Genomic DNA, 11,727 nt, shown 5'->3' with positions numbered 1-11,727 from the left:
AGACAGTGTTTCATCTCCTACTTACTCGATCGTCTTCTCGATTGCATACCTACTTTCTTTCTCAAGTCAAGATCATACAGAGCCCATAACACCTGGATTCTCACACCGAGAATACCAAGGTAACACTTGTGTTGGTGTTCTAACTCAGTTCGTGAATCGAGTTAGACTCGATTGGGTTCGAGGAGCTGTTAGCTGTTCGTGTACGTGCTGTGTGCTATTCGTTGCATTCGAGTGTTGCTGTGCACGCATTGTAGATTGATCGAGGGATACTTGAAGAATGGTTCTTCAAAGGTACGCATACTCTATCCCTTGAATATCTTATAACATGATGTAATTTATATTGATGCATAATCTGTTTGTTTCTGTTTAAGACTGTGATTGTTATGTTCATTTGGATTGGAATTTGGAACGATTCACTTCCGCTGCTCATGGAGATTCCTGTTTGTGATTTCCTTCAGACACTATTGCAAATAATGCATGATTTGAGTGAATCACCAGTTGGTTTGGTTAGAGTTCCATCAACAAACTCTAACTTGTTCTTGATGGTGTGATCGAGGATCATTGCATTGCTCCAAGAATTGTAATTTGATTATGTCAAGAGATTTGATACAAGGACTGGATTTGTACTATCTGAAGGATGCAAGAAATATGAATTGGAATACTGATCAATGACCGATTGAACGAGAGGTTGAACAACCGTGGATGAAGGAATACCCAGATTCATCAAGACGCAAGAGAAACGCATCGCGTGAACGCTAAGAGAGAGGGAAAAAAATGTTTGATACTATATTAACAACCTAAGCATAAATTAATCTTGCTTAACGTTCATTAACGAAGAATAGGTATATAAATAGCCACATGCCATATATATGGAAACTCACCAAGAAAATAACAAATATAACAAACTATCTTAATAAAATTCCCAAAGAAATATAGTCTTGGATTAATTGCTCAAAAGACCAATTTTAAAGGTCCAAAATGGCAACTGACCTAGTTTTTGGAAAAGAAATGTCAACGCCCTTTTGTTGATGTCATGACCACGTGAAGTTATGTTATTGCCCTTCTTTTTTCTTTTTCCTTTTCTTCTCCGATGCGAGAAATCTTCCTCTGCACATCGCCTTTTTCTTCTTCAGCTTCTTCTCCTCTATACGTCTTCTTCTTCTTCTCCGACACGACGAGTCCATGAGAGAAGCTTCGATGCGACCAACTCTGGTGAGCAAGAGACAAGAGAGAAGAGTGATTTTGTGAGTGATGAAACGAAGAGAGAGTGAGACAAGCAAGAGCAAGATGAACTAGAGCGAGAGACACAGTGATTTGTGAGTGAAAAAAAGAAGAGAGAGCAAGACAAGCTAGAGTGAGAGTTATAGTGATTTGTGAGTGAAAAAAGAAGAGAGAGCGAGACGACTTTTCCAGGTGCACAAGAGTATATTTTGGTAATTTCGTTCGAATTTGACGTCAGCAAATGGTCATTTGGCATTTTTTTCAAAAATCGGGTCATTTTACATTTTTACCTAATTTTTAGATCATCCATATGACGAATCTTATATTCTTTTTTCTTTTCGCTATATATTTGACAATTGTCTGCTTGTATGAAATGAATTTCCGTTACTTTAAAAAAAATTTGACATAAATTTCTAAAAGACAAATTAGCTACCAAATATGATCCTTTGCACTAGAAAATTGTCTTCAAGACTTGGAGCTGCTCCCTTGCAAACCCATCGAACTTTGACAATGAAATTGAGGATGAACCAACAATCTACAGAACATAACGCTTCCGAATCCAATCATCAATCGCGCCTCGATGAGTTTCAACAAGTTATGCACAAAGACCATAATGGTAACACCAAATTTCATATGATTCCGCATTCTATATATATCTGTTCCGTGATGTTTTGGCCTTGAAGCTCTGTTCAACTGATATATTACTGTTTTTTGGGATCGATAATGTATGCTCCAGGATGACACATAATTTGAGAACAAAATTTTGGTGATTTTGGTAGCATTTCAGGAAGAGATGCATATATAGGTCTGAAATTCGATGGATTGTTTGAGGTTGATAATATCTGCTTCACTTTAGAACTATTTTGAATAGCTTAACCAGTCAATTAATTATTCGATACATTTTATTTTTTATAAAAATATAGATTTTAGGTATAATTTTGATGGATGCGACTAACACTTGACATCTATTTTGGTGTATGCTATAACCTGATTTCATTAGTTTCTGGACGCTTTATACGGTAATCAGGAGTTGCTGGTCTAATGTGAAAATATTCTTTATATTCAAGTAAATTAGTGGCTGCCTAGTTGGTCCTCATCATTTTGGTTGCTCGCTCCTTGTCTTTAATAAAGCTGTCTTGATGAACATTGAAAAGATCTTTTTTGGACCACAAAAACATTAAAATTGGTTTTATTCTTTAATCATTTTGTTAACGTGAAACTAATACTAGAAAAATACAAGATGAGTGAGATCTAGAGGTTTTCTAGGAAGACCAGTGCTATGGTGACTAATGTCCATTGTTGCTAAGGTGCTTGGACGGTATAACATTCAACTGCTTAGGATAAATTTTCTTTTCCCTACGGTCACCTCCGAAAATGCCTGACCCATCCCCTTCTTTCGTAGGCTCTCCGATTAACTCAGTGACCAGCATTTTTTAGCATTTCCTGTACCTCCTTCATCTCTGTCATCATTGATTCCGTACTCTTTTTTAAAACTGATAGTCTTTGAATCTCCTTTTTATCTCCCCTATTTCCGACTCGGATGCTTCCAATCATTCTTCTTTCTGTATATGTGTCATCTGATTTGATTTCGCTTTAATGCCACTTGTAAAAACTCTAGGTCTCACTTGTGATAATATTAATCAAAATAGCAACGATTAAAACCAACCGGCTGATTCAAGAGCGTCATCATCAATCTCTCCCTAAGAACTATTATTCCATTCCAAAATGCAAAGCATGAACTGTAACATAATAGACAAACGTACTAATAGGCACCTGCCACACACAGACGTAAACCCAAAACGTAATTCAAAATAACCTCCAGCCCACTAACAGCTTGGCCCACTATCACTTCCCTTTTTATCCTTTCTAATATACGTATTCACAATTGGAGACCTAACATATAACTTATAGACAGTTATGCCAAATTTAAATTTCATAGTTTGGTTCATGCAAATGTAGCATGCCTGATTTTGAAGGGGACTCTTTTCCATGCTTTGACGTTTGCGTTTCCTATATTGTCCATTGTTACAATAATATGTCATCTAGTGTTCTCATGCTGTGAAGGCTTACTAATTAGGTGGTTGGGAGATATGCTGGGAGCAAGGTCTAACACCATGGGATTTAGGACAACCAACGCCTGTGATTAGCCATCTCTGTGCAACAGGAGCTCTTCCAAATGGTCGTGTACTTGTGCCTGGATGTGGAAGTGTACGTCATTTGGTGTATCTATAAATTTATAGCTATTTTTACCATATAAAATAAAAGTTTTCATCTATAAAGATAGAAGTATGAAAATCAAGCCAGAAAACAGCATTGACCAAAAGGCAAAAAACCAATAAACTTCGCTTTACATTACATTTAAGAATTCCGACCAAGAATCAAGATAAAAAAATGTAGAGATGTTGTGAAGTAGAAGCTGAAGTGAGGCATTGAAACATTTTAAGGTTTCTCTTTGAAATGTTTTATAGCTAGTTTTGTTCTTATTGCTGTACTGTTAAGACATTATGTCATCTTGTATTTCCTTTTTTTTAGTAGCTTTTTTTTATTGAGATGTAATGAGGCCGTTATGGGTGTGTCAACCTAGTTGAGATATCTGGGTGCGTCCCAACATCTTCTAGCATCCTTGCTTATTTGCCTATCTATAATTCGAGCATTAGTCTCTTTTCATTTCATGAATGAAAAGCGTTGTTTCCGTTTTTTTTTTTTTTTAAAAAAGATTAACAGAGGAAGTGAGGAATATATTTATGAGAGATTTCATAACATGGGAAGTTTAATTGTTCACCTCCTATAGTTTCATCGTCTTCTTTTATATTCAAATCTATCCTGAAGATTATGGCTGGGTTCCCTTTGCATGTAGTAGTTAGCTAGAGTTTTACGATTTTCTTTTCATTGAAAACATCAAAATTTGTAAATATGACAGGGCTATGATGTTGTGCGAATGGCATGCTCTGAACGCTATGTTGTCGGATTGGACATATCAGACAATGCCATACAAAAGGCAAGAGAGGTATAAGTATTATATTTCTGCACTTTTCTTCTTTACGGAGCCAAAATATTGGAAAAGAAGTTGTAGGCTGTTTTGGGAATTTTCATAAGAAATTTATTTGTGAATGTAGTTGTTGGAACCTTAGCGGATATCCTTCTTATTTGTTCTATTAATTATCCAAGGTTTATTTTATTCGAACTTTTATCATATTTAAATATAGTATATATGTTCAGATTTAGTTAGTAACTTTCCAGGTAGGTTCTGCTAACTTCTTTGTCTTCGATCATTCCCCCGAGCCTCATGTACAAATAAATATATCTGAGTCATCTATCTTCATAAATCTCTAATTCAATTTAAAAGATAGTTTGTCTCCATGCACATGGTTTCAGTGTAGGCTTATAAACGTTCGGTTTAACAAGGCTTGATGGTTTGACTTTTTAGAGTGGTCGTAGTTGCCTTGGTATGGAAGACACAGGGGCTGTAGTGCCCATCGCCCTTGCATTTTCTAACTTATAAGTGGGCAAAATTAAAAAAAGTGAGCCCTAGTTAGCATGAGGCCAAAAGAATGTACTATTAATGTGAAACAGACGGAAGAACATTTTAGGGGCTTGGATTTAGTTCTTTTTACCCTGACATCATGAAACTAACGGAACATGAGAGAATTGCATTATTTCATTCAAGTATATTGGAGCTCTAGTTTAGGAAATGGTAAATTATAATAAAGGACTAATAAATAAAGGGCCCATAATAATTATGACACAAAACTAACAAATATTATACAACTTATGAATTATCAGGGGTAAATTTCTGGAATAATTTATTCTAAAAAAATACAATATTAAAATCTTCTTTTTTAATTAGAAATCAAATAGTGTTAAAAAAAGGGGGAAAAGACAAATTATCGTAGCGGGTAAAACTATCTACAAGTACAGGGTTATTTTTACCAGCTCAAAGAATAGGGTTATTGCCACCTACTTTTGGAATTAGTTTCAAACCTACTTATTTCTTTTAACTACACCATCTTTTATGGAAAAAAATTCTGATACTAGTAATATAGTAAAGTATGTTATGCATGCAGGGATACATAACAAATTTCTAAAGTTAAATTGAATGAGCACATATTATCAACTGTTGAGATAGCTTTGCACTCTTCTTAGAGCTTTATCCCCTAAATGATCTCCTTTGACTATCTACGTGAAACACGATATAGAAATGTAGAATTTTATGCATCAAACATTTCTTCTCTTGAATGCCATGTAAAATTTTGTAGATCACACACTTGTTCTGCATATACTATGAAATGAGCTGCACAGTTAAGACTCGCTGTTATATTTGATTTCTATTTTTCTTTAATGAGCTGCAGCTATCTTCCTCTTCACCAAATAGGAGATACTTTACCTTCTTAAAGGAAGATTTTTTCAGTTGGAGACCTATGGAATTGTTTGATCTGATTTTTGATTATACGTAAGTTGGTTTATGAAAAAATTATTTCCTATTAGAAGATTCCAACATGACCGCTATTGGAAACCATGCAGGTTTTTTTCTGCACTTGAACCTGTCATGAGACAAGCTTGGGGACAACAGATTCAGAGGCTATTAAAACCAAATGGAGAGCTTATAACACTAATGTTTCCAGTAATCATCTTTACTTGAGACATGTTACTCTATATTCTTTACCTATAAGTTTTATCATTTTAACAAGCCTAGAATGCAGAATTTCACCTTCTATTTCATTAGCAGTTTTCCTCCATTAATAGATTTTTTTTATGTGATTTAATTTTTTAGGGCACTTTTATCTCTATATTCTTCAGTAATTCTTTTTCTTTGGCTTCCTTGTAATTTCTCTATAAACAAAATAAGTTTCTTTAACAAAAACTGTAAAATATCAACACATTTTATCTTGTTTTTAAAAGTAAAGTCATTGATTGATCTTGTGCTGCGTAATCTTTTTACCATTCTCTCCATTATTTCATGTTTCAAACACAATTTTTTGGCTGGCAGATCGATGACCATGTTGGTGGACCACCTTACAGAGTTTCAGTTTCAGAGTGATTCTCAACCTTCAGTTTGAATTTTTTCCTACTTGTTTCATTGTTCCTTTCAGTTTAAATATTTATCTAGATAAACTTTTTACCCTTTTTCTTTTCCCTATAAAAATTGTAAGTTGTAACTCCTTAGAGAAATCAATGGTCATAAATACTAGGGATTAGATTCCTTATCTTTACTTGTTTTGTACCATCTTTTAATAATCACTAAAAACTTTTAGTAGCTAGTTGTAGTTGGCCAAAAAAACGTCCTTGTCCATGGGGATAATATTGAAATGCGTGATATATTTTCTCTGAAGAAAGGTCTTAAGTTGGTTTGTGGTGAGTGTTAGAGTGTTGATATGATCATATAACATCAAATTTACCTTCACCCATCAGCTTAAGCTTTTTGGTTAGTCGATGATTCAACATGGAATTAGAGTAGGAGGCCTAGGAGGTCTTGTGTTGAAACTCCCTACAATGACTTATTTTCTCCCCAATTAATATTGATTTCCACTTTTTGGGTCTTCTACACATTTCAAGTCCATAAGTGAGAGGAGTTCTAGAGTGTTGATATAATATTAAATTTACCTTCGCCCATCAACTTAAACTTTCAGGGCAATAGGTGATTTAACAAAATCATTAGGTGAAAAGGATTGCTGTTTCCTTATCTTGGTTTCTGCCCCTTTTGGGACTCGAGATGGTGGAATAGTTTAAAGGAAAGTTGGACAAATGGAGAAATCTCCTTTTCTCATTCGCGGTAGATTGCCTTTGGCTCGGTCTGTTCTATTCCTAACAGTATGCTCATTTACCATTTTTCAAACTTAGGGCATCTGTCAAAGTTATTTACTCGATGGCTATATATGAGAGATTTCGTTTTGAAGGGAGGGGCTTACTGAAGCCATTTCGTGAAAGGGAGTTGTACTTATCTCTCCACTCACTATCGAGTCTTGGGTTGGTTCTTTCAAAGAGAGGAATAATTCACAATTTATGGGATGGAGCTACAATTACATGATTTGTGTGGTCAAAGATGACAGAGGTAGGATTGGGGAAGGCCTTGGTTTAACATTGTAAAAATGTTTAAATGGATCTTTAGTTTTACCTTAGACTTTTATTTTGATATAAACTCAAGAAAAACAAGTCTGATAATTAGTAGAGGTACCTAAGTATAGCTCAACTAGTTAAAGATGTTATATTTTCAACCAAAGAGTTCTAATCCTAGGAGGACTCTAAACATCACTATAAGTAAGTAAAATGATTTGGAAACTTCACAATGCTATAGAAAATAAGTGGAATGATGTTTTTTACTTTTTCGCTTCTTTTTTTTTTTTTTTTTTTGCATTGCCAAAATTCAATTGCAACAGTGTAAATAAAGAATAGCCATCTCATTTGGAAATAACTATTTTTTTCGCGAAGTAATACTACTTAAACCTTGAGTTTTGTTATTGTTTATTTATTTATATTATTTTTATTAGAAGCACATTTGTTGAAGTATTAGAAAGCATTAGATAGCACGTTTAATCATTTTTCTCAAGCCTTGATTTTGGAAAATACAATCATGAGGACATTTTCAAATACCTGCTTGATTTTTTTTGTTCATTGTTGTTGTATCCTCTAGATCTATTTACAATTAGGGAAGAGAATCTGCGTAAACCCACTATTTTGTGGCCTTAAGAGTATATGGATAATTCTTTTTGGACTTTAGAGTATCCATATATATTGCTGTGTACTTATGATTTTTACTCGATGGACTACTCGTTAAAGAAGCTCAGTGGTTCAATTTTGTGGTCTAATTTGTTAACAACTAGAATTCGGAAGATTTTGTTGGAGAGCAATAGGATGTCTTCCAAGGATTTTATAGGAACTTCTTCAGTATGTTGAGCTGTGTTGCATGAACTTGGCACGTTCTACATTTTTGTTCTGTTACTCATTTTGAGTCAATTTTACTCGAAGCATGTTTTCGTAATCCTCATTTTCTTTTTTATTAGGAGAGTATCTTATCTTCCCTTCTGTCATTCATGCACGATTCCTTTGGAATGATATTGTCTTTTTCCCCCCCTCAAAAAAAGATTACTTTTCTTATACTTCTCGTCCTTTCATAAACTTGGCTCATGATTACAGTGTTTATTGATAGTTATGAGGACGTACTACATCCATTGGGCTTTAAGGCTGTACTGATCAAGGATAATGAACTCGCCATCCCACCTCGCAAGGTAAACATAGTAACTTTTTCAGTACCTTACAGAAATTTCTATCGTATGATCGATTTATCAGTGATTTATAGCAATCACAAAGGGAGATTTGTTCTCTCCAAGATCATTTAAAATATGAGTTCCAAATAAAATGCCAAAAGCTTACCGATGTAGTAGGATTAGGATAAAATAGGGTATCTTGGTCAAATCCTTTATTTTATCCTAGTCCTACTACATCACTTACCGTCGCCTTCCCTCTCCTTGAACACGTCGTTAAAGGGCTACCCCCAGTACAACAAAATGCTCATCCAAAAGATTATAATACGTGCTGCTCATTCGCCTCCCATATTTTCTCTTTTTTATTCCTACGTGTATTTAGAATTTAGTGAACTGAGTCTATTATCTTCTAGATGCAAATATCATCTTCTTACCTCAACAAAAACATGCAATTGTCGAGCAGAACATAACACAACAACTAGTTAAGGCATTATATGCTTTCCAAAACAAAAGGATCAACGTTCAAATCCTCATCCCACATGTTGAACTCAAAAGTAAACTACTGAAAATGGACCGTCGTAACTTAATTTTGAAAAATGCAACATTATCCATGTTCTGAAGTTGCTGAATTCTCAATATGATTGAAGTATATTGTGACAGGGACGAGAGATGATTGGAAGGTGGAAGAGGAGTTTAGCTCAACCTTCACTTTAACAAGTTTTTTGCTGCAGTTTGGATGTTGGTATCATACATTTGAGAAGAAATTGCAAAAGTGTATGTCAGTGTCCATGGAATTTGGTTAAATGTACCATGGGACCTTATCTTTGAGCATGATTTGCTTGTTATAAGCTTGATGCTCTATTTTAAACATCTATGCCTTGAGCATGATTCATTTGAATTAAGCTTTGATCGCCTATTCTTGAAATGATATGTCTATAAGGGAAAAGAACTTATTCTTCATGATTTTTATCTAAAAGTTGTTTATGAATTTGCTAGAACATGTGAATAGTTTTCAATTTTTATGCTCTACCCTAGGTATGCTATTAAGGTTTCTGATACTCAAGGATGCAAGAAGGTATCCGAAAAATCCAGTATATAAGTATGATATAGGTCTTTGGGACCCATCTTGACATGTAGGCTTTGGGTCGTGTGAAGGGGTGCTAAGCCCTTTGGGGGCATTTCTACATGCACATATGAGAGTTATCGACGTTGATTGTATTGAGTTCACTCTACATCAGCTAAGGCTATCGATGTTGAGTGTATTGAGCTTGCTCTACCTCATCTAAGGTTTTGGGTACAACTAATGAGATTTTATGTATAACAAAAGTAGTAGAATGATTTATGATGTTTTAAGATTCACTAGTCTTATTAAATTTCCTTAAGCATGGTTTATGAACTCTGATCTATGAAATGCTTATAGATGTTTACAAACTTCACTATTTTAATCTCACTCACTGGGCTTCCTAGCTCACTATTTTTAAATGTTTTCTTCCTCCCAAGTAGCGAAAGAGATCCTAGTGCCTACTCCAGTCTAGTCTGCCACGGAACAAGAGGTGTTTACTCCAGTCCAATTGCAAATGCTTATAGATGTTTACAAACATTATATGCCTATTTGTAGGTTACCCTAAAGGAATGAGAGGTGGTTACTTCTACGATTGTAAGGATAATAAGGTGTTTGTGTCGGCAAACGTTACTTTTTTAGAAGAAGACTACATAAGGGAGCATAAACCCGCAGTAAGATTGTGTTGAGTGAGCTTTCCAATGAAACTATTGAACCTTCAACAAGAGTTGTTGAAGAATCTAATACCAAGAGTTGTTGAAGTTGGATCATTTAGTAGGCCAAATCCACCTCAAGTGTTGAGGGAACCTCGACGTAATGGGAGGGTTGTGAACTCACTTATTCGTTATATGGGTTTAACAGAAACCCTAGCTATCATAGCTGACGAAGATGTTGAGAATCCATCGTCTTACAAGAAGGAAATGGAAGATGTTGACAAAGATGGGTGGATCAAAGCAATGGATCTCGAAATGGAGTCTTTGATTCGATTTGGAATCTTGTAGATCAACCTGATGGGGTTAAACCTATAGGTTGCAAGTGGATCTACAAGAGAAAACGGGGTGCTGATGGGAAGGTGCAAATCTTCAAGGCTAGACTTATGGCGAAAGGTTATATCTAAGTTGAGGGAGTCGACTGTTAGAAGACTTTCTCACCTGTTGTAACATCCCGCGCCTTTTTTTTATTATTTATTAATGATGTAATTTTTCTTTTTTAGTAATTGTCCTTAGTTGAAGGGCATGTTTGGAATTTTTGAATTTGAAGTTTAAGCGCGAGGATTTAAGTGTTGGCATGGAAATTATTCAAATTATTCAATTTTTCAAACTCAATTTGGAAATTTATGGCAAGAATTTATTTTCTTTGGAAAAGGAAAGAAATTAAATGATATAAAGTGGATTAAGGAAAGGATTTAATTAGAGTTATACTATTTTCCTCATAAATTTCCTCTCCCTGCCATTTTTTTCTTCTTCTAGCCGCGAGGAGCCCGCCGCTAGCTGTAGCCGCCGTTGATCGTGCACCAAAAGGCGTCGTCGTTCGTTGTCGACCCGAGTTCGCGTTCGTCCAGCCCCGCCAATGCCACACCGTCCTCCCCGTTCCGCTTTCGTTCGTTCCGTGGTGAAGCTCGACCGAGCGAAGAGTTCGCCGCCTAGCCGAAGCCACCGTTGATCGCGCACCAGGAGGCGCCCAGACCCGTTCGTCGACCCGAAGCGGTGATCGACGAACCGAAGCTGCGAACCTGTTCGTCCAGACCCGTCCTTCCCGTTTGCCAGCCGTCGGCCTAAGCCCAAGCGCCGTCCGTCAGTCTTGGCACGGCCGATTCTAGTTGTCGTGTTGTTTCCGCCCCATCTTTCTATTTGGGGTAAGTTTCGGTTTCTTTTGGCAGCCCATCGTCGTGGGTTATTTTTGGGCCAAAGCTATTCTTACCCATGAAATTTTGTGGTTGGATTCAGGAACTTGTGGTGGTGAAGGAAGTTTCTAAGCGGAGTGAAGGGTCGTTTTGGGGCAATTCGGTATCCTTAAGTAAGTGGTTGCAGTGTCAATGCTTTTGTAGGTGGGTTAGTCAACTATTGTTATAATTGTGTGGTCAGGTTGGACGGTTCATTTGGAGTGTTGGGAGATTGTTCGAAAGGAAATATCTTGATATGTCTGGGATGAATTGTGAACGGATGAATGTTGCCATTGGGTTATGCACATAGCATGTCGTGAGCCTTCGGGCCCACACCCTATGCTTATGTACGATGTCTTTTTGGG

The 11,727-nt window shown here is 36.1% G+C and overlaps 1 protein-coding gene across 2 annotated transcripts; it reads left to right on the top strand.

Annotated features, from left to right (window-relative positions):
- The first annotated feature begins 1,610 nt into the window (after positions 1-1,610).
- On the top strand, positions 1,611-9,396 carry LOC120074471 (probable thiol methyltransferase 2). Of its 2 annotated transcripts, none has more exons than XM_039027607.1 (8): positions 1,611-1,837; positions 3,299-3,429; positions 4,142-4,228; positions 5,571-5,671; positions 5,743-5,842; positions 6,209-6,255; positions 8,366-8,444; positions 9,081-9,396. In XM_039027607.1, exons 1-8 carry the CDS (start codon positions 1,660-1,662, stop codon positions 9,132-9,134), a joined length of 777 nt encoding a protein of 258 aa, XP_038883535.1. In that variant the 5' UTR covers positions 1,611-1,659; the 3' UTR covers positions 9,135-9,396. The 2 variants fall into 2 exon arrangements, with proteins under 2 accessions (XP_038883535.1, XP_038883534.1); XM_039027606.1 differs by having other exon boundaries at positions 9,068-9,396.
- Positions 9,397-11,727: the final 2,331 nt, after the last annotated feature.

Source organism: Benincasa hispida, chromosome 3, assembly GCF_009727055.1.
Source record: "Benincasa hispida cultivar B227 chromosome 3, ASM972705v1, whole genome shotgun sequence".
In the NCBI taxonomy this organism is placed as follows: domain Eukaryota; kingdom Viridiplantae; phylum Streptophyta; class Magnoliopsida; order Cucurbitales; family Cucurbitaceae; genus Benincasa; species Benincasa hispida.
Note: the sequence above shows the minus strand (reverse complement) of the source record. Positions and strands in the feature narration are given on the sequence as shown.

Bases quoted from the DNA above. Each gene is read 5' to 3' on its own strand.
- LOC120074471 (XM_039027606.1), top strand. From the start codon at position 1,660: ATGATCCTTTGCACTAGAAAATTGTCTTCAAGACTTGGAGCTGCTCCC. The intron at 1,838-3,298 runs GTAACACCAAAT...CTTACTAATTAG, and splicing joins TATGCACAAAGACCATAATG to GTGGTTGGGAGATATGCTGG. The intron at 6,256-8,365 runs GTGATTCTCAAC...GTTTATTGATAG, and splicing joins TACAGAGTTTCAGTTTCAGA to TTATGAGGACGTACTACATC.